Below are 25,010 nucleotides of genomic sequence, written 5' to 3'. Positions count from 1 at the left end.
ATGAGGTATGTAGAGTAGTCAAATTCATTGAGACAAGAAAGCAGAATGGCGGCTGTCAGGATGGGAGTAGGAGGAAATGGGAATTGTTTCAAGGATATAGAGTTTGGATTTTGCAAGATTAAAAAGTTCTGGAAATTGGTTGCACAACAGTGTGAATATATTTAACATCTTTGTTTTTGAGTTTGAAAGGAAAATTCTATCAGCATTTTCATTAATTATTTTATGCTTCTTTGGACACAGCAGGAAGTTTAAAAAATGGGATATAGGTAACATCATCTTGGATAGCTATATAAGGTTTCTGGTTTAAAATGGTGTATCTGCAACTTTTCTATAAATAAAACTATTCTAAAATTAAGTTTGTTTTAAAACTCATGTAATAAATTGCTTTTCACTTATTCCATTGTTACAGCATTTTATTTCTTATTCTTGAAGTTCCATTCTTACTGCCCTGCTATTAAAAACTGTAGCAACTTTCCAAATGCTGAGATATAAAATTATAATATTACAATGGTGTACTTTAAACCTGGTAAAGTAGAGAAGAGATGACAATAAAAGAATTGGCAGAAAACCCAAATGACAAAAACATGAAACAAACAAAAGCAGGGTGGTTACAGATGGCAAATGATCCTACAAAGTAAAAGGTAACTATGAAGAGAAGGTGCTAACTACTCCTTAAACACTATAAAAGGTAAATATTCATCACCATTTTATAGAAGTCAGCTTAACTAATAAAATTAGTCAAACATTGAGGCATTTGAACCATATCCTTATCAGCCAAGGTAGCAGTCTTCAAAGAACATTTCAGTTCAGCATGGATTAGAAAGGACAAAGGTAAATGACCCAGGGAATTGGAAGAGTTCAAACAGAAGAGATGGGAGGGTCCAAAAGCCAACCTACTTGTGACTAGGACTAGCTCTTTACTAAAATCACATCTTGAGTCTCTCCTACAAGCCAACCCTCCTCCGTTTGTCTAACTGTGAACAAAAGAGGCTTCAAAATAACGGATACTCCCAAATTCCTTAAAAATAAAACTGAAGCTTCTAACATCATCCTGTTTATGCTGTAAACTAGCTTTAAACTCTGTGGTACTAAATAGCCAATGACTAAAGTAATATAAAGTACATTGTTAGCTTAATTATGTCATTCACATTATTGAGGCAGCTTTGGAAAAAAATGGAAGTGGGGGAGGGAGGGAAAGACCAGAGGCTACACAAAAAGTTCTATGGGAGGTTAAAGGGCGTGTGTGTGTGTGTGTGTGTGTGTGTGTGTGTGTGTGTAGATAAAGGCTAAGAGGAAGACCAGGTGACATAAAACTAGGGGTGGAGACTGGGCTTTTTCCTTTTAAGATGTCTGAATGAAGGAAAAGCCGTATTTCAGAAAGATATACATTTGCTTAGCTTGTGTGTTTAAGAGAAGATGGAAATGGGAACCAGAACCTTGTAAGGGTTTAAGAAGAAGCATAATTTAAAGCTGCACAGGGAAGAATTGGGATGAAAGAAAAGGTCTATATCTTGATTGTGGTAGTAGTTAAATGACTGTATGCATTTGCTGGAACTCATAAAAGTATACACTGAAAAGGATAAATTTTATTATACTTAAATTATATCTCAGTAAATCTGACATTTAAAAAAAGCTATTAACAGCTAAAATGCTGATTAATCTTACAAGGTTTGTTTATCACAATGTAATAAACACAAAAAACAAGAATAAGTATTTTTAAACTATTTGGGTTGATGTTTTACAATACTGAAAATCTAACCAAACTATTTGTGGTATATAATGAAGCATGCTTTTTAAATTCTGTTCCCATCTTTCACCATTAGTGTCTCTCTTAAATAGAAAGTGTAGTTTCTGACATCTCTCCAGTGTAGCTTCTGTGAACAGAAGCTGCAATGGCAGGAAAAGTGACTCAGCATCTGGCGCTACACTTGAGAAGCAGGCACATCCACCATATGCTCTACAACTGGAAAACAAGCTACATGCTATAAGCCTATTATTTCTAGACTCCTACTATTCTTGAAGCCTTTTTTCTCTTTTATTTTCCTCCCGTCCTCAGAGAAGTCTTGCCTTCAGGTTAACCCCAGGAGTCTACCTTAATACCAGAAAGTCTTTACCTCTACCCCATGCCAGTTAGATGCTTCCACAGCACCCCATGGGCTGCTTGTCATGCTGTTCTATAGATAGCTGTTTCTGAATCCATTTTCTCTACAAACTGGAAGTCAAAATGCTGAAGAGGGACCAAGACTGATTTTTGTAACCCAGCACCAAGCTAGTGCCTTGTAGAGAAAAGGCAGCCTGTAACTGTCTCTTCAATGAGACGCGAAGACAGTTCTTAACCTTCACAGGCTATGACCCCCTTTGAGAATCTGATGGCAGTCAGGGAATCTGCTCTAAAAAACATGTACATTTATAAGTTTTACTTATAATTTCAAGAAATCTATGAAGGACCTAAAATCCCTGCAGAGACTTCCCAGGCTGAGATGCCTGGTGTAAACATTCCAGTTTCATTCTATACAATGGGAGAAACAGAGTCAGCTGTCCAAATGTGACCTAAAATAAGGAAAAGGATTTAGTAAAATATCCCCAAGGAATTACAGGGCAGAAAGGATCAGAATTAGAGGTAGGCAGAGGCCATCCATCTTATATAAAATTTTCTCAGTGTCAACCTTACAAGTTCACGGCTATCTTATATTAAATAAAGATAAGGGAAATTCCCTAACAGTTGTACCACAGATGAAGATGTGGGACAGGAGAACCTCACAAACACGTTTTTCTCATCCAATTATAAGACACAAGATACCTACATAAAAGATACACGTGGAGAGTGTAATACTAAAATAACCTGTATTACAACACATGAGCCACGGTCCAAAAAGACTCTGTAGGATAGGGGTTGTGGAGGAGGGAATGGTAGTATGTTCAAAGAGTGGTACTACCACAAATACCCAGACTACAATTTTCCCAAGGAGCTCAACTCTGTGGCACTGGACTGTCCCCTACAGTGGACACACGGGCAGAGGTTAGAGACCTTGGTCCAACATTATCTGGGTCTCTCGAAGTCAGTCATGAAGCTGACATTAAAGAAGCCATGTATTTACTATTTGTAAAGTGAAATAATAAATAAGTAACCAGAATGGAATTAAGAATCACAGACTTGTGGTCAGTCTCCTTTGGCATGTCCTCTTCCTGAAATAAAGGTCCTATATATGTAAAGGCACGTGTGAAGAAAGGTAGTCCTGGGGAAAACTAAAGACTGTTCAATTCACTGGGGAATCAAAAGGTAGGAAATTAGATTTTGTAATATTTGCTAAATTAATATTAGTTTATTTGCTTAGATTAGTAAATCTATATATTATCATTTTAAAACTTATCATATTAAGACTCTTGTATCCAGCAATGTTCTTAGGGCTATTTCCTTAAATGCCACTATTTCCTTTTTGTAGAAAACGTTTACATTTGGGACCTCATTTTATCTTCACACACAAAACAAATCTCTAATGGCTTTAGCATTAGCTGACTGCAGCTGGAAGTCTTCACCATGCTCTGAGCAAACCATCATGTGTCACATCATGTCAGATCCTTACCCAAGTGAGTCTTTCAAAGAGATGTGCAAACATTAGCTGAACAATATATTATGATTCATCTAAAAAAAAAAAAAAGAAAGAAAGAAAACCTGTGTATTTTTACTCTGCACATGTACACTGTAGCTTTCTCAGAATGCTTTGTCATTTAAACATACACATTTCAATGTTTTTGTACTTATAGAATAAGAATACAAAAAGCTCTCAGTTATTTTATGAATAGAAGCTAAACACCACATTGGTATGGTATTTTGTATGCCAATTCTCTGCCTCACTTAAAAAAAAAGAGTTAATATAACTCCTTCACCCTTTTTCAAAGTAAACAAGAACAATGACAATCGTAAGTCAACTAGGAACAACTTAACTTGTGTTCCTAATTAAATGAAAAGGTCTTTTTTAGAGAACATTTTTCACATAAATGAGAATATACTTTATTATCACCAGAGGTCACTGCCAGCCAGGTGATAACAGGTTTTAAGTTAGGGCTAAAAGAAACTTAGCCTCAGTACCTTCTTGAGCAGCCTCTGGAACCCTTCACCTCTTTATCTATTTCCCTTCCTTCCCCAACGGGTAAGCTCAAACATTGCACATGACCAGGAGCAAGACATTCTCACAGCCTCTCTAGAAAACAATGAAGTTGTCATATGAAGGTGTATATGCTGACTTGGCCTTCCATGCTCTCGTCCAGTGATGGCGTAGCCATTTCTGATGACACGCGGCCGCTGAGGCAGCCGCATGCTGAGGATGAAACATTTGCTGCTCCTGAGGATGAAACATTTGCGAAATAATGTTTTTTTCCTCAAAGTGACACCACTACCCGAGTTATGCTCAGTTTTTTGGCAAAGTTTGACACACCAAGCTCAAAACGTTGCCCATCACTGCCTAAAACACTGATCTTATTTTTGTCTGAAAAGTAATCATCCAAATTGAAAAAAGTAAATTTTCTGGGGGAACAAAGAAGTAAACTACTAACAATCTTTTGAAAAGAAATATACCTAAAATGGGGTCAGAAAACATCTATCCATATAAAATCCTAATATGCAAATCAACCTAATGGCAGAAAGACCTGTGGGACGACTGGTAGCTATAACGCGCACTGACCACGAGGGTGCAGATGCTCAACACAAGAGCTGCCCCGAGCCGGCAGACCCCGACCAGGGGCTGGTGAGCAGGCGGTGCCAGGCCAGCCAAGGTGGGTGTGAGCGGGGGTCCCGATCACCCCGCCAGTTGCCCCACAAATCGCTGGCCAGGCCTAGGGACCCTACCTGTGCACGAATTTTGTGCACCTGGCCTCTAGTCTTTCATAAAGGGCCAGAAAGAAAATAGTTTAGATTTTGCAGGCCATATGGTCTCCATCACAAATATTTGACTCTGCCATTGTAGCATTATAACAGCTACAGACAATATATAAATAAATGAGTGTGGTTGTGTTCCAATAAAACTTTATTTACAAAACAAGGTGGAGAACTCCTATACAAAAATATAGGTCCTCTGTTATGACAATGTTTACATGCACACCTCTGATGCAAGGTTGATGTGAGAAATGTCACTCTAAATGGCACTCTCTCTCTCTCTTTCTCTCTCTCTCTCTTCCTTGTCTGTTGTGCAGAAGCTGTTCAATTGGCTCTCAGTTGTCTCTCAGATGTGTTCTTGGGAGTGAGGTCAGTGTCCTCCTATGCCACCATCTTGGTCCCCTCTCTAGACAATCACTTCATTTAAATCATCCATTCAACAACTGTTAGATCATGACACATAGTCCCCTGGCCTTAAAGAGTAGTATGAAGACAACACAGGCATACAAACAACTAATACTTAGTATCTGTACATGACCCTACAGACAGTAAGAAATCAGATGGTTTGGGAGAGAAAAGAAGGAAAATAACTTAAATGAAGCCTTACTGTGTGTTTGGTAATTTCCAAAGAATCGCCTCATAGTCAGGAATATTAAGTTATGAGGTGGTATTAAAGGGAGATTAGACTCCTATAAGTCTTTTGCAGAACTGGAAAGTTGGATCTATCTGAAGGCATATGGTAGAAGGCTATCTGTGTAGTTTCAGCATGAGGGAACAGTAAATGAAAAGCAATATTCCTGTGTCTGAATATTCCTGATGGTTTTTACAGATCCCCTAGGTTACTCTATCCCCAAAGTTAAACCAATGTCCTAAATTACCTTAAATTTTCCTACATATTACTAAAACTTACCGAATCTTCTGGAGGTCTCTGGATTTTTCCCCAATCCACAGAAGGTCCCTTTTCTTGCAAAAATCTATGAAATAGCTTACGAAATCCATCAAGGTCTTTTTTAGTGTGCTATAAAAATAGAAATCATTGTTACAACTAGCAGAATGCTTAATATTTAATAAAAACATATATATTATACACTTAAAATGCTTCAATGAAATTTTTAAACTATTAGAATATGGAATCTTTTTTATCTCCAATTTAAAACTAAAGAGGGAGGGAAAGCTAATAGGAACCACACTTAAAGGAATGTAAGCAAATAATCCTCCCCATCTCCCACCAGTGTCATGTACTCTGAACATCATTTGGTCCATGGGAAATCCAAATGGTTCCTTGTATTTATTTACCAATATCTTTCTCTGCTTCTTTTCAGTGAAAATAAATCTTCACTACGAGAACAAAACACAACTATAAAAAATTAAGTACAAATTAAATATGAAAATAAAAAGGATAATCTACTGATTTGTAAGTAGAAAAGTTAATCTGCCTATGGTGGGATCTCTATCACAGCTGACAAGTAGCATAGTTCTACTAGAAGTGGTTCTTTTTAAAAAGGCAATCAAGATATATGGTTCATAAACTAAATTCTCACAATTCTAACTGAACATTGGTATCCATTTCTCTACCCAATGATATCAAAACACAGAAGAAATAAAGTGTAATTTTGTTCTGTTTAGACTTTAGAAACTTCCTAGAATTAAACAAGAAAAAGACAATGGTTTTAGAATAGCTAAATGTTGAAAATTCTTAATTGTTAAAGCAATCCTAATTTTTTATGTTCTCGTTACATCTTGTGCTTATTTTAAACTGGATGATCAGCAACAGCAACTCAGCATATAGATGAATGAAAGCAAGAAACATTGTAGAGTCTTTACCTCAAACTCATGTGATGGTGCTGTGACGAGTATTTTTTCTAGTTCTTTCTTCACAGATAATTCTAGCTCTTGTCGAATGACCTCTTGGAATTGAGAAGCGCCATCTTGAGACATTGCTTTGCTAAGATCTTAAAACAAAAATATAAAACAATCAACTGAAAAATAAGAAACCCATTTAAACAGCTGGCAAGTTAAAACTGATTTATTCTGGTGTTCCAGCTAATGAAAAAGGCTCAATGCTATAGTTCTATCATCCTCTCACAGAATTTCAGTAGTGTCAACTAGTTAGGACTATATAATCACACTAGAGGCCCGGTGCACGAATTCATGCACCAGCAGGGTCCCTCGACCTGGCCTGTGGGATCGGGCCGAAACCAGCTCTCCGACATACCCCAAGGGGTCCCAGATTGCAAGAGGGCACGGGCCAGGCCAAGGGACCCCACTGGTGCACGATAGGGGCGGGGGAGGCGCGGGGGAGGTTGGCCAGCCAGGGAGGGACCATGGAAGGGCTCCAGGGTGTGTCTGGCCTGGCTCACTAAGATTGGCCAGACCCCAGCAGCAAGCTAACCTACCAGTCAGAGTGTCTGCCCCCTGGTGGTCAGTGCACGTCATAGTAAGCAGTTGATTGGCTTTAGCATATCATTAGCATATTACTCTTTAATTAGTTGAACAATGACTGGACACTTAGCATATTAGGCTTTTATTATATAGGATGTGCTTAAATTTGACTATTTTGCATATCTATATCCTTTAAGAGTGTATCTGAAATACTAAACACTTTTGGGAAGATGGGGCAGGTGAAATTCCATCTCTATTCTTGTTGCCCTCCTAGCCATTAAAACTAGAGTAAAATCAGAATAACTGGGATAATGGTAATAACAGGCGTCCTCAAACTACGGCTCGCGGCCACATGCGGGTGTTTTTGCCGTTTTGTTTTTTTACTTCAAAATAAGATATGTGCAGTGTGCATAGGAATTTGTTCATAGTTTTTTTTTAAACTATAGTCCGGCCCTCCAATGGTCTGAGGGACGGTGAACTGGCCCTCTGTTTAAAAAGTTTGAGGACCCCTGGTAATAAGGGTATGTGTTATGGAACATGCCCTTATGGAACTCCTGCTGCATCATAAAATAATAAAGGGGTCTAGAAATTTCGCAGAAGCAAAAGACTCCTTCCTTTGGGCCACATGAAACATTTAAGGAATCCCTTCTATTTTAGAAGGAGAGCCACTACAGTTCCATATTCCTTTCTAGAAGAATCCCTTGAGAAATAGATAATGGCAATTCCAAGTTGCTTCTACTTCCTTTGGCATCAAAATTTTAATTTTAAAAAGAGGAGGGCACATGACTACTTCCCCACTCTGGTACTCAATTTCAGTCAAGACTTTCAGTACTCATCTGTGTCAGACAAGACTACCAGGGCTTCTGGCATAGCTGAGCATCTCTGTGATAGACGGATCTTGCTAAAGGTGACAGAAATGCCTTTTAGATGAAAACAAAAGTAGAAAAATACAGAAAAAGAAAACATTGTAGGCCCAAGTACCTTGAGAGAAAAATGTCAACATAGATGTTTTACACTTAAGTATTTAGATTATCCTATTTCTTATAAGGGACAATCTGATTATTGTTCACCTCCCCCTTTATCCTCAATACCTAACTCAATCTTATTTTATAAATGTATTTATGAAGTTTATGTTCAAACATTTCTTTAATAATTAGTTCTACAAATGTTGGTTAATTTAGCAGAATCATATTTCACATTCCATAAATTCTTTTACTTATCTGGGCAGCAGGAAACATTTATATAGACAGAATTAAAGCCAACATAATAAATATTTTAAGATACTTTTGAGAGCAGAAATTAGTATATTATGTTAACTCCTGAAGCAATATATTTAATATAGACAGCCTCTCCCTTTCCTTAATATCTAAAAATGTTAACAAATGAGATATTTAACATAGATCTTCAAAAATCTTTTATTCACACTTTCCATCATATTAAAATTCAAGAGAAAAAAAAAAGAAACTTTGGGGAGAACACAAAATCGAATCCTAAAATAGCCATTCTCTAACTGTGCTCTTTATACAGGCATAAATCACAATACAACTAAGTTTATGGACTCCAGTAAAACTACCAAAGTGACCCCAATTGTGGTTCATAACAAGGTCTTTGTGAGCTAAAAACACACCATAAGAAACATGTGTGTGTCCCATAAACAACCTAAGGTATGTTTCAACTAGTAAGTAGAAATTTGATTAGCCTATATAATAAAGAGGGAATATGCTAATTGACCATCACTCCGTCACAAAGATGGCTGCACCCACAGCTGAGGCTAAGTTCCCATAAGGAGCCTTAACCTTTTGCACTCGGATGTTGAGTGTGACTCGACACGGTTAGCATTAGAATAAAGGAATCGAGAAAAAAGCAAGCAAGTGCAAAGGGTTAACGAGCAATCAGCAGGGACCTGAGGCTATGACCTCCCCCACCCGGCAGGCTTGACAGGGGACCTGGGCCATGCCCCCCACCTGGCAGGCCTTGACGGGGGACCTCAAGGCATGCCCCCACCTTGGCACCAGGCCGGGGGACCTCAGGCCACGTACCCCACCCGGCGGGGCTTGATGGGGACCTCAGGCCTCACCCCTGCCCCAGCACCAGGCCAGAGGACCTCAGGCCACGACTCCCGCCCCAGCGCCAGGCCAGGAGACCTGAGGCCATGCCCTCCCGCCCGGCGGGGCTTGATGGGGGACCTCAAGGTGCGCTTCCTGTCCTGGTGCTGGGCTAGGGGACCTCAGGCTGCTCCCCCTGCCCCAGTGCCAGGCCGGGGACCTCAGGCCTCGCCCCCCACCAGGTGGGGCTTGACAAGGGACTTCAGGCCACGCCCCCCACCCCGGCACCAGGTCAGGGGACCTCAGGCCGCACCCCGGGCCCCAGCACTGGGCCAGGGGACCTGAGGCTGCACCCCCCTGCCTGGCGGGGCTTGACAGGGGACCTCAGGCCGTGCTCCCCACCCAGTGGGGCTTGACGGGGGACCTCAAGGTGCACCCCCAGTGCTGGGCCGGGGGAACTCAGGCCCCACCCCCTGCCCAGTGGGGCTTGATGGGGGACCTGAGGCTGTACCCCCTTGAGGGTGGGGCTTGACGGGGGACCTGAGGCTGTGCCCCCTCCCAGTGCTGGGCTGGGGGACCTGAGGCTGCAAACCTCCCCTCCCCCCGTGCCTGGCGGGGCTTGACAGGGGATCTCAGGCCATTTCCCCCACCTGGCGGGGCTTAACGGGAGACCTCAAGGCGTGCCCCCGCCCCGGTCTGGGCTGGGGGACTTCAGGCCACGCCCCCTGTCCTGGCCCTGGGCCAGGGGACCTGAAGCTACGTCCCCTGCCTGGCCGGGCTTGACAAGGGTGGGACTGGCCAGGTCTGGATCTAGGCCAATGGGGACGGGGGCCAGCCGGGTCTGGGTCTCACGCGATTTTGAGGGGCATTTGGGTGGGTGGGGACTTGACTCTGGATCCCGTGGTGCGCCCCAGACTCTGACAGGAGGAAGGTTTTCATATACATTTTACTAATTTTCTTTCATCTCTGACACTTCTATTATAGAGAAAGGGCAAATAGCAATATTAAATTATTTCCTCTAATTAATCCCCTTTTAATGTGCATGAATTTTGTGCACCGGGCCACGAGTAGTCTATAAAAACCCATGACAATGGATGAGAACATTTGCATAACTATGATAGGTAGTAAAAAACAAAACAAAACAAAAAAAAACTCCTCCAGAACATTTTAAACTAAAGTCAATGTGACATCAAACACACATGTTCATTCCTTGGCTAACTTAGCTGTAATTTAAAATCTGTCACAGGTTAAGTCCTCTAACCTGCCACCCCACGTATTGGGGATGTCTCTTCCCCAATCTTTAAGCCAACTCCCAGATTAATGTTTAGAAAACAGTTTTGGGAAGAATATCTACTAAATATAAAACCTTTAAATTACACATGAATTATTTCTGTGTCACAGATTGATTAAAACAGATAAAGAAATTAATATGGCTGAAACCGGTTTGGCTCAGTGGATAGAGCGTTGGCCTGCGGACTGAAGGGTCCCAGGTTCGATTCCGGTCAAGGGCATGTACCTTGGTTGCGGGCACATCCCCGGTGGGGGTTGTGCAGGGGGCAGCTGATCGATGTTTCTCTATCATCGATGTTTCTAGCTCTCTATCCCTCTCTCTTTCTCGCTGTAAAAAATCAATAAAATATATTTAAAGAAATTAATATGTAATGATTTTTTAAAAATAAGTGGAGTGTGTGTGTTTTTTGATAGACTCAAGACACCTACAGACTTGCTGCTTTGTTGTTGAAGTTAGATCTGGAAGGCCAACAACATTCAGTCACATTCCTAAAAAATAGAGTGATGGAAACATTTAACTTACTTATATCTGGGCAAAAGCCAAAATGAGATAAAACTAAGTGTAACTGCTAAGTTTAAAAATAACTCTCTAGTAGCTGTCTGAGATTTGTCTACACGAGAACAGTAAAAAAAAACAAAAAAAAACAAAAACACCACATACCAAACTTTAGAGACTCTCTGCAGAACAATAGTCTATCAATTTTACATGACTTAAGACCAAAATGCACAGAATCCGAGCCACTATCCTCCCCATCACGCCAAGCTAAGAAGACTGACTGAAAGGCTCACATTTAATATTACATGTGATCTTTGCCAGCTGCAGCAGGTCCAACCCTCAAACACTAATTCAAAAAGCCAGACACAGATTCAAATGCCAGTTGTGACAAATAGGCCGTACCTTTATTCCTTCCATTTGTATGACAGAGCACCAAATTCAAACGAAGAAGAGTACCCTCTCTACAAATATGAACAGCTTACACAACAAAAGAACATTATAACACGCCTATCACTTCTTGCACCCCAATCCACAGCTATTTCCCTCTCCTTTCCTTGAGGAAAGTGCAACCGTGAAGTTCTTTTTTTAAGTGACTAGATAATAAGGAAGGGCTTTTAAGGCATAAAGAATATTCAAGAATAAAGAATAAGTGTGCTTAATCAAGATGAGGAGGAACAGGGCTATAAGCCATTTCCCTTTCTAGTAACCTTATACATCCCGAATACAAAAAAGGTCTGGAATTTCTGGTAGAAAAAGAAGTACAAACATTAGATGCTTTTTGGACTTAACCTTCTGAGGTTACACTTCTGGCAATGACAGCTGAGTTTCTAATGTAAGGTCAATTAAAGAATCCCCTGAATAATGCAAGATTTCTAACCTCCTAAAATGTTTTGTCCCTCATTTCCTAGCAATAGAGAAATTGATTCTCCTTGACTGTAGACAGAGAGTAGATTAGGAATAAAACATTTCATTACCTCAGTCATAAATCAAAACATTTTTAGCAACGAGAAGGAGCATTTAATCTACTCTCAACATTTTAGATATGAAAACAAAGTTGAAATAGTTAAATGACTAATCCAAGGTTTTTTATTTGTTTGTTTTTAATATATTTTATTGATTTTTTACAGAGAGGAAGAGAGAGGGATAGTTAGAAACATCGATGAGAGAGAAACATCGAGCAGCTGCCTCTTGCACACCCCCTACTGGAGATGTGCCCGTAACCAAGGTACATGCCCTTGACCGGAATCGAACCTGGGACCCTTGAGTCTGCAGGCCAACGCTCTGACTAATCCAAGGTTTAATGGAACCCCCAAACAAAGCCAGTTTATGCTGAGCCCCAGCCCAATACAATGAGGTGAAAATATCGTGCTCATTTTTCCTTCCTAGTCTAGCTCCTTAATCATGACACAAAATCTTTAAATGACACTCTCCTCCAAAAGCATTTCTATTAGGAAGTTACGTTATACTCAATGAGATAAAAAGGAAACTCCCTACCTACCACATAAAATTGAACTTACTAGAATTGTCTTGGTTGACTTAATTACAATTTGGCATAGAACAGGCAGTAACTTTATTTTACAAGTTTTTCCCACACCTCAATTTCCTAATTCTTCCTTGTTCATAAGAACTAATATTTCCACATCATAGTCTCCTCTATCGAACTGGAGCAACCAACATCAACACCAAAAAGGAGGAGGAGAAAAAGCAATAAATCAAGAGGTAGGAGACATACAATCTAACAAATGATTGCTTTCATTTCTTAATTCAGGTATTTCATTTCATCCATTTTAGCAGCTAAGAAGTGTACATAATACCCTTCCTTCCCTGATATCATGATACTGGCACAAATAAAACAACTTCACGCTCTAAAACAGAAAGCTAGCTTCACAAAGCAAAGACCATGAAAAGGCTGACAAAAAACAACAAAAAAACACCACCAAGAGCAACAAAGTGAGGAGCCCTCTCCAGACTACCACCCATTATCTCTGAACAGTCCCAACCTTCACTGGAAACCCACATTGAGATGTACTCAAAGTCATAGAATTGGAGAGCTCATTTCATCTTAAACTAAGAAATGACTTGTGATCCAAGTAAATGTAAAACTCCAAGAATGTAGTAGCAACTAGAAATAACCACGAATAAAATTAAAGACTAGATTTATAGCCAGTTAAAACTAACCATCCTTTTCTGGGGTCACTCTAGTCCTTTAAACTCAGTTATTTGTGAGTATTCCTCCTAGAAAAGCTTTTCTTCTTTGGATTCCATTACCCAATATTATCCTACATTATCTACATCTCTGTCCAGGCCTCAATTTCCATATCATACTCCTCTTTCGTTTTCTACTCTCTGGATTTCCTAAGATTCTGCCCCAAGACCATTTTCCCCTCAATTATTCCCTTACCAAACTCCCAAATATGTGCCTCTCATCCTCATCTTTTTTTTTCATGAGTTACAGGTTCACATCCCCTATAATATTCTAAATCTTTTGCACCAAGATACTCAAATGGGTACATCAAATTCAACATGTCAAAATCGTCTAAATCCATCTCCCTGCCCTCCATGGCATTAACATTCTCCTAGTCACTCCTAGGTGACCTAGAAACTCCGTTGCAATTGGCTCTTCCTTCCTTTCCCCTGAATACTACATCCAATTCAATACTATACTTCTTTTTTATTTTATTTTATTGATTTTTTACAGAGAGGAAGAGAGTTAGAAACATCAATGAGAGAAACATCAATCAGCTGCCTCCTGCACACCCCCCACTGGGGATGTGCCCATAACCAAAGTACATGCCCTTGACCGGAATCGAACCTGGGACCCCTCAGTCCATAGGCCGACGCTCTATCCACTGAGCCAAACCGGTTAGGGCTATACTTCTTTTTTTTAATATATTTTATTGATTTTTCACAGAGAGGAAGGGAGAGGGATAGAGAGCCAGAAACATCGATGAGAGAGAGACATCGACCAGCTGCCTCCTGCACACCCCCCACCGGGGGATGTGCCCGCAACCAATGTACATGCCCTTGACCGGAATCGAACCTGGGACCTTCCAGTCCGCAGACCGACGCTCTATCCACTGAGCCAAACCGGTTTCGGCAGGGCTATACTTCTTAATTGAATCACAACACAATCCCACTCACTTCTTTCCCTTTCCACTGCTGCTACCTTAATTTCCCTCTCATTTTCACTCTCATGGTCATAATGAAAACAGCTTTCTACCTGTTCTGCCCATCTGTCACTCTAATCTGGTGGTACCAAGCAAGATGGATTGGTTCTCCCTAAGCTGCAACCCCAATCATATCACTTCTCTTCCTCAGTTGATGGGATATATATATACATATATATATATATATATATATATATATATATATATATATATATTCCTTAGCCAGGCATGTCTTAAAAACCAAGCTGAAGTATCCTTTCGAGTAGCCAAAGCTTATCAAAGTGCTAAAGCAGAAGACCTAAAGGCTGCAATTTCCTACTCTATTTGTGACATCTCAATAGTGCTTCTAAAACTTTAATGTGCACACAAGTCACCTGGAGGGCTTGTTAAAACACAGATCCCTGGGCAAGCTCCCAAAGATTGTGACTCAGTGGGTCTGGAATGGGGAGAATATGCATTACTAATAAGTAAATGCTGTCAGTATTGCTTTTAGTAGCTCTGATATAGATTATACTCCAACTTAATATGTTTGTAGCAGTTATGCACATTGTTCTTCTCCCTATACCAATGCTTTTCTGTCACCTATTCTCTGCCCTAAGGCCCCATGTGCTTAAGAAATGGCACCAGGCCCAGATTTTAAAACCTTCCCAGTGATTGGTTTAAGCATGAAACATAATACGGATGATTCTAGTCAGTGAGCCAATGAGTAAAGTTTGCCAAAAGACTTTGGAAAAAAGCATTCCTCACTGAGAAAAATAAACACATGAGAAGAAATAGTGCCTTTTCCATCCCTGGACATAATACGTATGTGTCCATCTCTCACCTTCAGTTTCTTCTGCCATTTAGTGATCTTTAAGGAAGCTGACTCAAGAATGAGGTAGCTATGCATAAGAGAGAGAAGGAAGGAAAGACATGCAATCTTTGTACTGAATTAACCAATCCTGGAATATCCTACTTCAAGCTGCATGTGATATAAGTCCCTCATTTTTTAAGCCATCTGAGTTGGTATTTTTCTGCTCCATGAAATTAAAAGCATCCTAACTATTATAAGTTTGTTCCAAACACACATCTCAAGTGTCATTCAACACTTAGAGAAGGGTAGGCAGAAACAAGGAGAAAAATTACAAATTCATAGCCTAGTGTTAATTCTAAAATCATGAAAATCATCCCAACCTCCAGGAAACCTTATCCCTTAGTCCCAGAGGCTCAAACTCTGACTTTAGCCTCTGCTATTTTGAGAGTGGCATTCCTAGTGTTCTAAGTGGTAGCTTCTGAACATTCAAAGAGGCCTTCCTTTCTACCACAACTCTTATGTGAAGGTTTTATTGCTCCTCCATCTGCACTATATCAAACACCTCCAAAACTTTCTTTGCTTACGTGTCTGTCTGCAATACTTTAAGGGAACAAGCCATATTATGTTATTCAAACTTTCCCCCCCAACACCTACCTTAGCAACTGGCACACAATACAAGCACCTGATAATGTTTAAATAAATTGGGAGTTCAAGTCTTAAATTCTTATATTAGTGGCTTGAGTAGCCACTAATATATCATTTGCCAGAGTTCACTTTAAATGTAATCTCCTAGAAAATTCCTAAACTTAACAAAGTTGGCCATTACAAGCTCACATAGTAAGTCCTTGTACTACTCCTTTATAACATCACTAGAGGTCCGGTGCACAAAATTTGTGCATGGGGCGGGGGGGGCGGGGGGTAAGTGTCCCTCAGCCTGGCCTGCGCCCTCTTGCAGTCGGGAGCCCTGGGGGATGTCCAACTGCCGCGGAGGCGGGAGAGGCTCCCACCACCACCGCTGCATTTGCCAGCCTTGAGCCCAGCTTCTGGCTGAGCAGCGCTCCCCTTATGGGAGCACATTGACCACCAGGAGGCAGCTCCGGCGTTGAGCATCTGCCCCCTGGTGGTCAGTACATGTCATAGCGACCAGTCGTTCCGCTGTTGGTCGATTTGCATATTAGCCTTTTATTATATAGGATACTTTATAAAACAGAGCTTGAGACATAATAAATACTCAAGTAATGCTTATTAAATAATTGAGGAAGAGCCTATTATGATGGCTATGTACTGGGTACAGACAGAAGATAGAGCCCAGTCTCATGAAGGTAGTGCCTGATAAGGCCAAACAGTCATTTCTGATCATGGGAAAGGAGGGCTAAGAAAATCATGGACTATATCCTGAGTACTTGAAGTCCCTAAGGCTTTTTCAAGCAGAGGCTGATTAGTCAAGTATCAAGAACCTGGTCAAAGAAATTCCTAAATGTTAAGCAATCTAGATGAAGTGACCTCTAATATTTTTTTCCAATTTTTATTATCCTATATAAATGCTAGATAACTCTAGAGATTAAACAAAATTGGGAAATTACATTTAGGTTTAGCCTGATTTAGGAAAAATGCTTAATAAATGCTTTTTTATAACAAAAAGAGGTACCAGGCTTTTGAGAACTGTTCCAATACTCCAGCACTGAATATGAAGAGCCACTTGTTAATTGAGATTTTTACTAATCATGCATTGCTTACTTTAAAAAAAATTTAACTGTGAAAATTTATCGCTTAACTGGATTTCTCATTAATAATTAAGAATAACCTTACTCTCATAAAATAAAGTAGCTCTTAAAATCTAAAAAACAAAAACAGAAAATATCACTTCTGAAAAACAGCATTCTGAAGAGATGTTGTCAACTAGTTAACACTTTGCATTAAATTTAATGGAGGTTAAGAAAGAAGGCATGCCAAGAAGCCTATCACACTCATTTACTGAGGGTTGGGAAAAGGGAAACAACATAAAATCACCATCAAGGACCAAAAACTTATTTGGCAGGCCTGCCCTGTAATTTTATATATGTGCACTTAAACTTTTAAGCTCCAAAGGCTTTAAGGTCAGTGAGTGAGTCTAATTCCCTTATCTTGAAGATGGAATGGGTTGGGGGATAAAGGGATGAGGTGGGCTGCGGGGGTGGAGGGTGGGCAGGGAGGTACTGACTTGCCTAAGGACACAGTGGCAGTGCTCCACTGGAATCCAAACCCTGCTGCCTGGTTTCCCACTCTCCAACCTGGAGGAACATCTCCCCTTTCTTGGTTACAGTGCATTTACATGGTTTACCAACTCCAGGTGTAATGAAAATTGACAAAACCCAACTATGTCTACCATGTGAGTTACTACGTGAAGTTAAAACTACCTATCAGAATAAGCATTCCTTTATGCTCTCCAACTTCTTCTTCTATATAGTTTATTTTCTGGGCAATGAAAAATCAAAGCTTTTATTTATTCTATAAATATTTTATTACCAAGGCCAAGCATTTTACCAATGACATAAATGGACCCAATACAGTGCATAGAATTATGTTATTCTGTTTTCCCACACTTTGAAAGTTTTAAAATTCTAGGCAGGGTTGTAACATAAAGGAAACATCACAGCAGCCTTTGCCAGGACAGCAACCAGAGAAAAGCACAAAAGCCAATCACCTTGTCTACAGGTCTCCATAGTCAAGGAACAAGTGGTGCTATTGTTGAAGGAAGGCTCTCCTACAATACTATTTCTTACAATTTAGTAACTAATAATTAAAAAGTGGATTAAACATAATGAGTATTGCATGTACATGAATACAATGAATAGTATTTTTAAACTTCACAGAGAAACTGGGAACTCTCTTGATTTATATTCAAAAAATTAACAAATATCTAGAAGTGTTTTGGAAAATCAAACACTTCGCTGTTTATGTAAGTTAACACAGCCAGTTTCTCCCCGGTTCTCAAAAACAATCCTTAATTATCAAAATGGTTTGGGGGCACAATCAATTTCATTTGGCAATGACTGAGAAAAATAAACAATGGGTCTGTTGGCAAAGGCAGAATTTGAGCCCTAGACAATTACTGTGCAACAAACTAAAGGAGATGCTTGCATCACCAACCAAAAGAACTGGGAAAAAGCTTTCAAATGAAGTATTATCCCCTTTCTCACACATAAGCCCAATAAAAAAAACACAAGGTTTAATTTTCTTTCAGTAGCTTAGCAAGCCAACTTTCAAAGAATTTAATAAGTTAACAAAAAGATGCATGGCTGGTAGTAGAATTTTAGAGGTCTAAGACATATGGTTTCAACTAATAGTCATTGTACCTTAACAACCCATTAAATTACCCAAGATGTCCACAATTCAAAGACTATTATACCAAGTTTAAATATATTTTAGAAAAAAACAAACTGTGGGCTATGTCAAAAGGACACCAGTCTTTAAGAACCTGGCCAAGGTCTGACCTCCACAACCTGGCCCAGAATGTTTCTCATCCCTGTATTCATTTGAGACCCCTCTAGTTATAATTAGCTCAGCTGATTCTTCCTGGCGAGCTGCCATCTACCAAACAAGCATCACCAAAATAGCCATAAAGAGAAAATTCCAACAAATGGGAAAGTTGACAGGCCTCAAATATTTTTAACAGAGATATTCAAATGGCTTCCCCTGAAATATAAGAAAGTACCTCAATTTAAGAACATTAAGAGACATGTTTACTAGTATATAATTTAGATAATGGTCTGTTAAAAACAGTTTTGTTTAAAAAGTTCCTCTAATATTACAGTATAAGCACATAACATGGCCTTAGCTGGCTAGATGACAAAAGTCCCTGCACCATTTATAAGAATCAAATCATATAGGGAGATAACCCCACAGCAATCAGAACTTTTTAAAAAGCAAAATTCCAAATGGCATAGGATGACAAGCCTGGCATAAAGTCACAGCTGCTGATTACCCCTAGTACCTCCAACAGTGATAAGAAGAAGCCACTTCTCACTCAGCTAGTACTTACTTTTTCTTTTTAGAATAATTGGGGGCCCTGAAACAACCCCTTAAGAGGAGAAAACTACCAAATTGAGAATAATATCACAGTTAGGCAGAAGGTGACCTGAGGGTAGAATACACCAAATTAGGGTATTATGCCCTAGAATCAGTAGTCTTCCTATGAAAAGAAATCTTAAGTGCTTGAGGAACGCAGGCTTGGGAGATGCCCAAAGAAAGTTGAACCTTCCTTTGGTCAAGGCATATATGCTGAGAAATCTCCTATTGACATTAAGTAGTTTTATTAAATGAACATTTTTACCTTGTAACTTATGGTTAAAACATTTGAGAATGGAGATGCCCAAGCTTTCCTATAAAAGCACATTTCCTATAAAAGCACATTGATTTTGGGGGGAAGAGATTCAAGCCAAGTACAGCAGCCCCAATTTCCAGGAAATTCAAAAACATGTGTACACAACACATCATCTGAATTTCAAGTTCCCTCCATAAGGAATACACAAGAAATCCCAATACAGTACACTATACTTTGTAAGCACTCAAAATTTTTGTTGTTGACTGGACTGAAACAAAAACTGTCACCAAGTATGTATTTACATTTCTGTTAATTTCTCGCCTATCCCCCACACTTCATTTTTTTGTTGTTACACATATCAACTCCCATGTGCTAGGGGCCTGAACACCAAACCTGGAAAAGGAAAATAATGACTTGTCATACCTGCCTTGTTTCTATTTATTTCTGTTAAGGACATGCGATTATCCTTATGGTGACAATGCTATCTGAAAGGCCACTGTCACTTTAAGAAAGAAAAGTAAAAATTACTAGCCATCTAGTATGGGACTAGTAAATTCACATACCGTACTTTCCAGTGTATAAGACGACTGGGCGTATAAGATTTTCCTGGGTTAAAAAGTCGTTTTATACGCCGGAAAATACGGTATATTGGACTATATTGATGGGATTAGATATAATGGATTAGATATATTGGACTACCATATTTTCCAGCGTATAAGACAACTTTTTAACCCAGGAAAATCTTATACGCCCAGTCGTCTTATACGCTGGAAAATACGGGTAATTGATCTCACATCAGCTTCTCAATAATCCTGTGGAATAGGTAGTAATACCCAATGTTTATATATGTAGAAACTGAGGTTCAGAAAAGTTGTGTCTAAGGTCACCTCTTAGCAACAGAGTTCAAACCTAAGTCCATACCCTTTTCCTTCTCAACATTTATGTAATTTTGAGAGGTGTTATTAAAACAAAAACACAAAAACCCCTACAACCAAAAATGTAGGCTAACCTATGAAAAAGTACATGGAAAGTGCTGAGTTTCTCCTTTATTATCCATCATAAATTCTTTTAGAGCATCAACCACTTCAGGATACTGTATTTCCCCCAGGGATATGATACTATCTTTGCCCAAAGGGAACTGACAGTCTAGTTTGGAGGAACAAGCCATTAGATAAGTTTTTTTAATGAAAGAGGCAAAAGGTATTGGAAAGGACAAGAGTTTTTAGGTTCATCTACCCAGATATGAATTGCAGTGCTTACTATCTGTGAATTGACAAGATGCTTCTACCTCCTTAACTGTAGAAGCCATGATAAAAACCTGCTACTTCTAAGGACTTGCAAAGCTTAAATGAGACAACATATGCAAATAATTAGGGGCCTAATAGTTGTTCAATCTTTCCCCTATGAGTGGTGTGCCCTAAGTATCAGTGAGTGGAAATATCAATAAGTGCTAAAGATTTAAAAAATTTGATATAATACAAAAAATTTCAAACACAAAAATCCCACTCCTTACACTTGAAAACTGAACTATGGAGTCAGCCAAGTCATTAGCTAATTAGGTTTATCATTTGTAAGAGCATCAGAGTTAATTAAACATAAAGGGTTTACACTTGAAGTACAAAATTTAAACAATGATAAACAGGAGCACAATCATGTCAATTTGGGGGGGGGGGGAATGTCACCTCTGTGCAAAACTGCCAATTTAAAAGGAAAACTACCACTTAAAACAAAAGTGTATCACAACTAAACGCAATGGAACAGTAGTCTGAATAAGTAGTAGTAATATACCCATGATAATTTCTTAGTTTTGACAAATGTGCCACTTTCCTACAAACTTAAAAATATCCCAACATAAAAAATAGATGACAAGGGAAAGAAATGACAACATTCACAGAAACTCTTAAGTATTGTATTGCCACTTGATTTAGAATTTCCTGAAGACAGCCATTAACAGTAAAGGCTGTGAAATCAGTCAAGGCGCACCACCTTTGCAAGCTATTCTAAAGCACAACTACAAGAAGCAGCTGGAGTTTAACTAATATTCCTAGTTTTTTAAAGAGAAGCAACTTTTGCCTAGCATATTATTGCAAAATACGGGTTCTCTGGTAATTAAATTTTGTTATTGCTGTTACAAAACAAGCAAATTTCTAACAGTTACTTCTGCCTTGCTATTTTTGACTCAGACATTTATTCAATAAACACATACGAAGCATCTCTCACCACATATAAAGGTATAACAAGACTTTGAAAGTCTAATGGTAAGTGGCATTTCTGAGCTTTAGTGCTAAAGGCAGGCATGTTTCCCGTTTCCATCAGGCAGGCCATTTAACTCTTACTTACTTTTTTATACAAAACTCAAAGAAGAGTTAATAAAGTGTTGTAAAAGTTATTAGGGCATTTTTATTCCCTGGGTCAAATGAGGGTCATTACTGACAATTTTTTAAAGTACATCTACATTTATTAAGAGTCACATTAAGTGATTGTGAACTTTACTAGCTGTGTGCTCAAGATGGCTGAAGCTTTCATACTTTGGGGTCTACAAAAAAAAGGTTTACTTGCATACCAGAAGGCGAATTCCATGCTATACACTGGTGACAAAGGTTTAAGACAGCACCAATTTCGAAGTGTACAAAGTACACACATATACACGCAGTGTTACTGCTTAAATCAGTTGAGTAATTCTCCAACCCCTTTTTAATACACACGTAGAATTCAGAGGGCAATTTTCAAATTTCAAAGAAACCTTCATAATCTTTGCAGACTTGAAAGACGGTAAAAAATAAACACAGCAATGCAGCAAAGTCATTTCTCCTGCTGAAATGACCTCCAGCTTCTATGAGCTCCTCCAGGTTTCGCAATAAATGAATCTGAGGCTCAAACCAAGTACACAAACGCAATCGGAGCCGAGTCCAACTTCCCCCAACAGTCCTGGCAAAACCCACCTGCCTTTCCTCAGCCCTCCCAGTTCCCCATTTTGTCCGCGCGCGCGCGCGCGCGCACACACACACAGTTACCTTAACTTCGACCAAGAAAAGAAAACAGATGAAGCCAGCAGCCCAAATCCTATTTTATCATCATCTACAGCCACTATATCTCGAGGAATCAGAGTGCTACTAACCTGATTTCAGGCAGTCAGGACTAAACCCAGCCGAGCAGAGGGGCATAAATGAGACGTATCGGAAACGCCAGCCCAAGCTCGAACGTCAAAATTAACGAAAAGGTTTTCGCAAACAGTATCTCAACCAAAGGGGCATTTCCACTCCCAGACGGCCCACCAACCCTCTCACGAGTGCCAGTCCCCACAGCCAGCTGAAGCGACCCGGGAGGCAGCGTGTCTTACCTTGCACATATCTCGACATTGCAGGGATTTCTGAAAATACTCTGGCTTGTGTACTAGAATATATGTTAATTTCTAGAGGAGTCCCTCCACCAGGGTAGTGATTTCCTCCCCTGCTCTAATAACCGACGTGTTCTTTCTCCTCTTCCTATGTTTAGCCACTTAAGGGAATATTTATTCAAAGCGATTAAAACTGCCTCAAAAAAGAAAAGAAAAGAAAAGAAAAAGGAAAATCTCCTCCACTTCCAAAGGCAGAAACTTGGTGCGACCGAGTCGGCTGGTAACTCTGCGCTCCTGACACCAATGAGGGCCAAGCGGAGACTCCCAGGAAAGGTAACTTCACACGAACTTAAATTTCATCAATGGAAGAGGCGGATCCACCGCGGCTCTCTCACCGCCCCCGGGTCCCCACGCCCTCCGGGGCCGGGCGACACCCGGCGCTGGCTGGCCGCACCCCCCGCCCTCCCTCCCCTCCACGCCGTCCAGCCTCCGGCCAGCTCTCCGCCAACCCGGTCAACAGCGGCCCGCGCGCCCTAGCGGGGTTCGGGGGCGCGGCAGAGGCGAGGGAGGCCGGCGGCGGTGGAGGCCACCATTTTTACCAGCCCCCAAACTATCCCGGGACGAGGAGGGGCCAAGAATTCCCCAGCTCCCCGCCTTCCCGGGGCGAGCGGCGAAAACCCTGCCGCTGCATTTTCCCGGGAGGAGGGGCCGGAGGCTGCATCGCCCCTCCCCCGCGCACACGAAGGGGCCGCCCGCGAGGGGAGAGCCCGCGCGCCGCCCGGAGTCCGACGGGCGGGAGTCGGGAAGGCCCCGAGCCTCCTCGCACACATCCAGTCCCTCCAGCCCAGCGCTCTTCCAAACCCCCAAATTCGGCCTCGGGGGGGGCCACACAGCTGGTCAAGGCGAGAGAATCACCCCCTCTCAGAGAGGGAAACACACCCTCCTTTGGGGGTGGTGGGAAGTCCGTTCCCGCCCCTCCCACACCGCCACCGAGACCCACCTTCCTCCTCTTCCTTCAGCAGCGGGGAAGTTGGGGGGTCGTTTCTGGCGCCCCGGGAAGAAGGCTCGCGGGCTGAGAGGATGTCACCTCCGAGGCACCCTCCTCCTCCTCCTCTCTCTCCCCTCACACACGCACACCTTGAATGCCTCGCCAGCGGTGGCAGCCCGACGGCTGGTCCCCTCCGCCCACCCAGCTGCCGGCTCCGGATACCTGAAAGCCCCCACGTTCGCCTAAATGATTCCCCTCCCCCTCCATCTGGAGCAGCCCCCTCAATGCGGAAACGTTCCTGCCGCACGGACGGACAGCAGCAGCCGCCAGTCAGGAACAGAGGCGGTGGAGGGCCTGGCCAATGAGATGTGCGGAGGTGGCAGGGGGGCGGGGCGTCTGCGGCTCTAGGAAGCCCCGCCCGTGTGGGCGCGGAGCCAGAGGAGGGGATTCCGCGCGTGGGTTCCGCACTTGAGGCGGCGCGGCAGGGGTGTTTCACCAGTAAAATACCCAGCTTTCTACAGATAACTTCAGCAAGGGAGTGGTTATTTTTCAGTCCGTAAATATGTTGCCGCTTACCAGAGGTTGACGATACTCACCTATCCGGCGAATACAGGCTGAGCACTCCACAGCAACTGCCCCTGAGAGCCCAGGCCCTTCTCACAAACTCAACTCACAGATACGTGGTCTGGGAAGGGTGAAGATGCCTTAAGGAGTAAGCAGAGGGATGTATGGGGCCCACTAACAGGAGGAGGGATTTAAAACGTGGAAGAAAGGGCCACATATGAAGGCTCTCCCGCCAGAACCACCACGTCCGGTTCCTATTCCTGTAGGGATTTCTGCTGTGATAGGCGCTTGCTTTTCTGACCAAAGTGGAAATGGCTTGAGTCACCCTTCAAGAGATGCTTACCTTGTAATATGTTCCCCAAGTCCTCAAAGAGAGAGGATGTTAAAAGGCAGAACGTTGGCAGTGGCCGGGGTCTGCAAGAGGGCCGCCCGGCACGCGCCAACCCGCCTTCCTTGTTAAGACTCCGTGCACCAGTCGAAGGGTGTATCTTAGATTTTGTACTTCAGGACTCAATCAACCCTCATCGGGACAGGTGAATTGTCAGCACTCTCTTAGGTGCCTTCAGCAAACCAGGTGATTCTTAGAAGAGTTTGGACAACACTAATCAACAAAGGTAAAGTGAGAATTTCTAAATGACAATTCTCTAAACGAACTTGAGTGTTTTGAGTGCCACCATATTTACATAGAAATATTAGACAGCACAGACAAGGCCAGTGACTCATTTGTCATACTAGAGAATGACAACTCTTGTTACTGTGTTTCTTATGTGAA

General features: G+C 41.3%; 1 protein-coding gene across 4 annotated transcripts in view; it reads right to left on the bottom strand.

Annotated features, from left to right (window-relative positions):
* The window catches only part of UGP2 (UDP-glucose pyrophosphorylase 2), a 46,451-nt gene extending 22,550 nt beyond the window's left edge, over nucleotides 1-23,901 (bottom strand). The window contains exons 1-3 of one of the 4 annotated variants that reach the window (XM_028154522.2): nucleotides 23,687-23,901; nucleotides 6,698-6,825; nucleotides 5,784-5,891 (exon numbers count right to left, since the gene is read on the bottom strand). In XM_028154522.2, coding sequence (XP_028010323.1) covers nucleotides 5,784-5,891; nucleotides 6,698-6,811 — 222 coding nt within the window. In that variant the 5' untranslated portion in view covers nucleotides 6,812-6,825; nucleotides 23,687-23,901. Of the gene's footprint in view, nucleotides 1-5,783; nucleotides 5,892-6,697; nucleotides 6,826-22,467; nucleotides 22,529-22,689; nucleotides 23,083-23,686 lie in introns of those variants that run through there. The other 3 variants (XM_008147552.3, XM_054727862.1, XM_054727863.1) reach the window with 3 other exon arrangements.
* Between the last annotated feature and the right edge of the window lie 1,109 nt (nucleotides 23,902-25,010).

This window comes from Eptesicus fuscus, chromosome 16, assembly GCF_027574615.1.
Source record: "Eptesicus fuscus isolate TK198812 chromosome 16, DD_ASM_mEF_20220401, whole genome shotgun sequence".
NCBI lineage: Eukaryota > Metazoa > Chordata > Mammalia > Chiroptera > Vespertilionidae > Eptesicus > Eptesicus fuscus.
The sequence above is the reverse complement of the archived record's forward strand: the minus strand, read 5'-3'. Positions and strand labels throughout refer to the sequence as shown.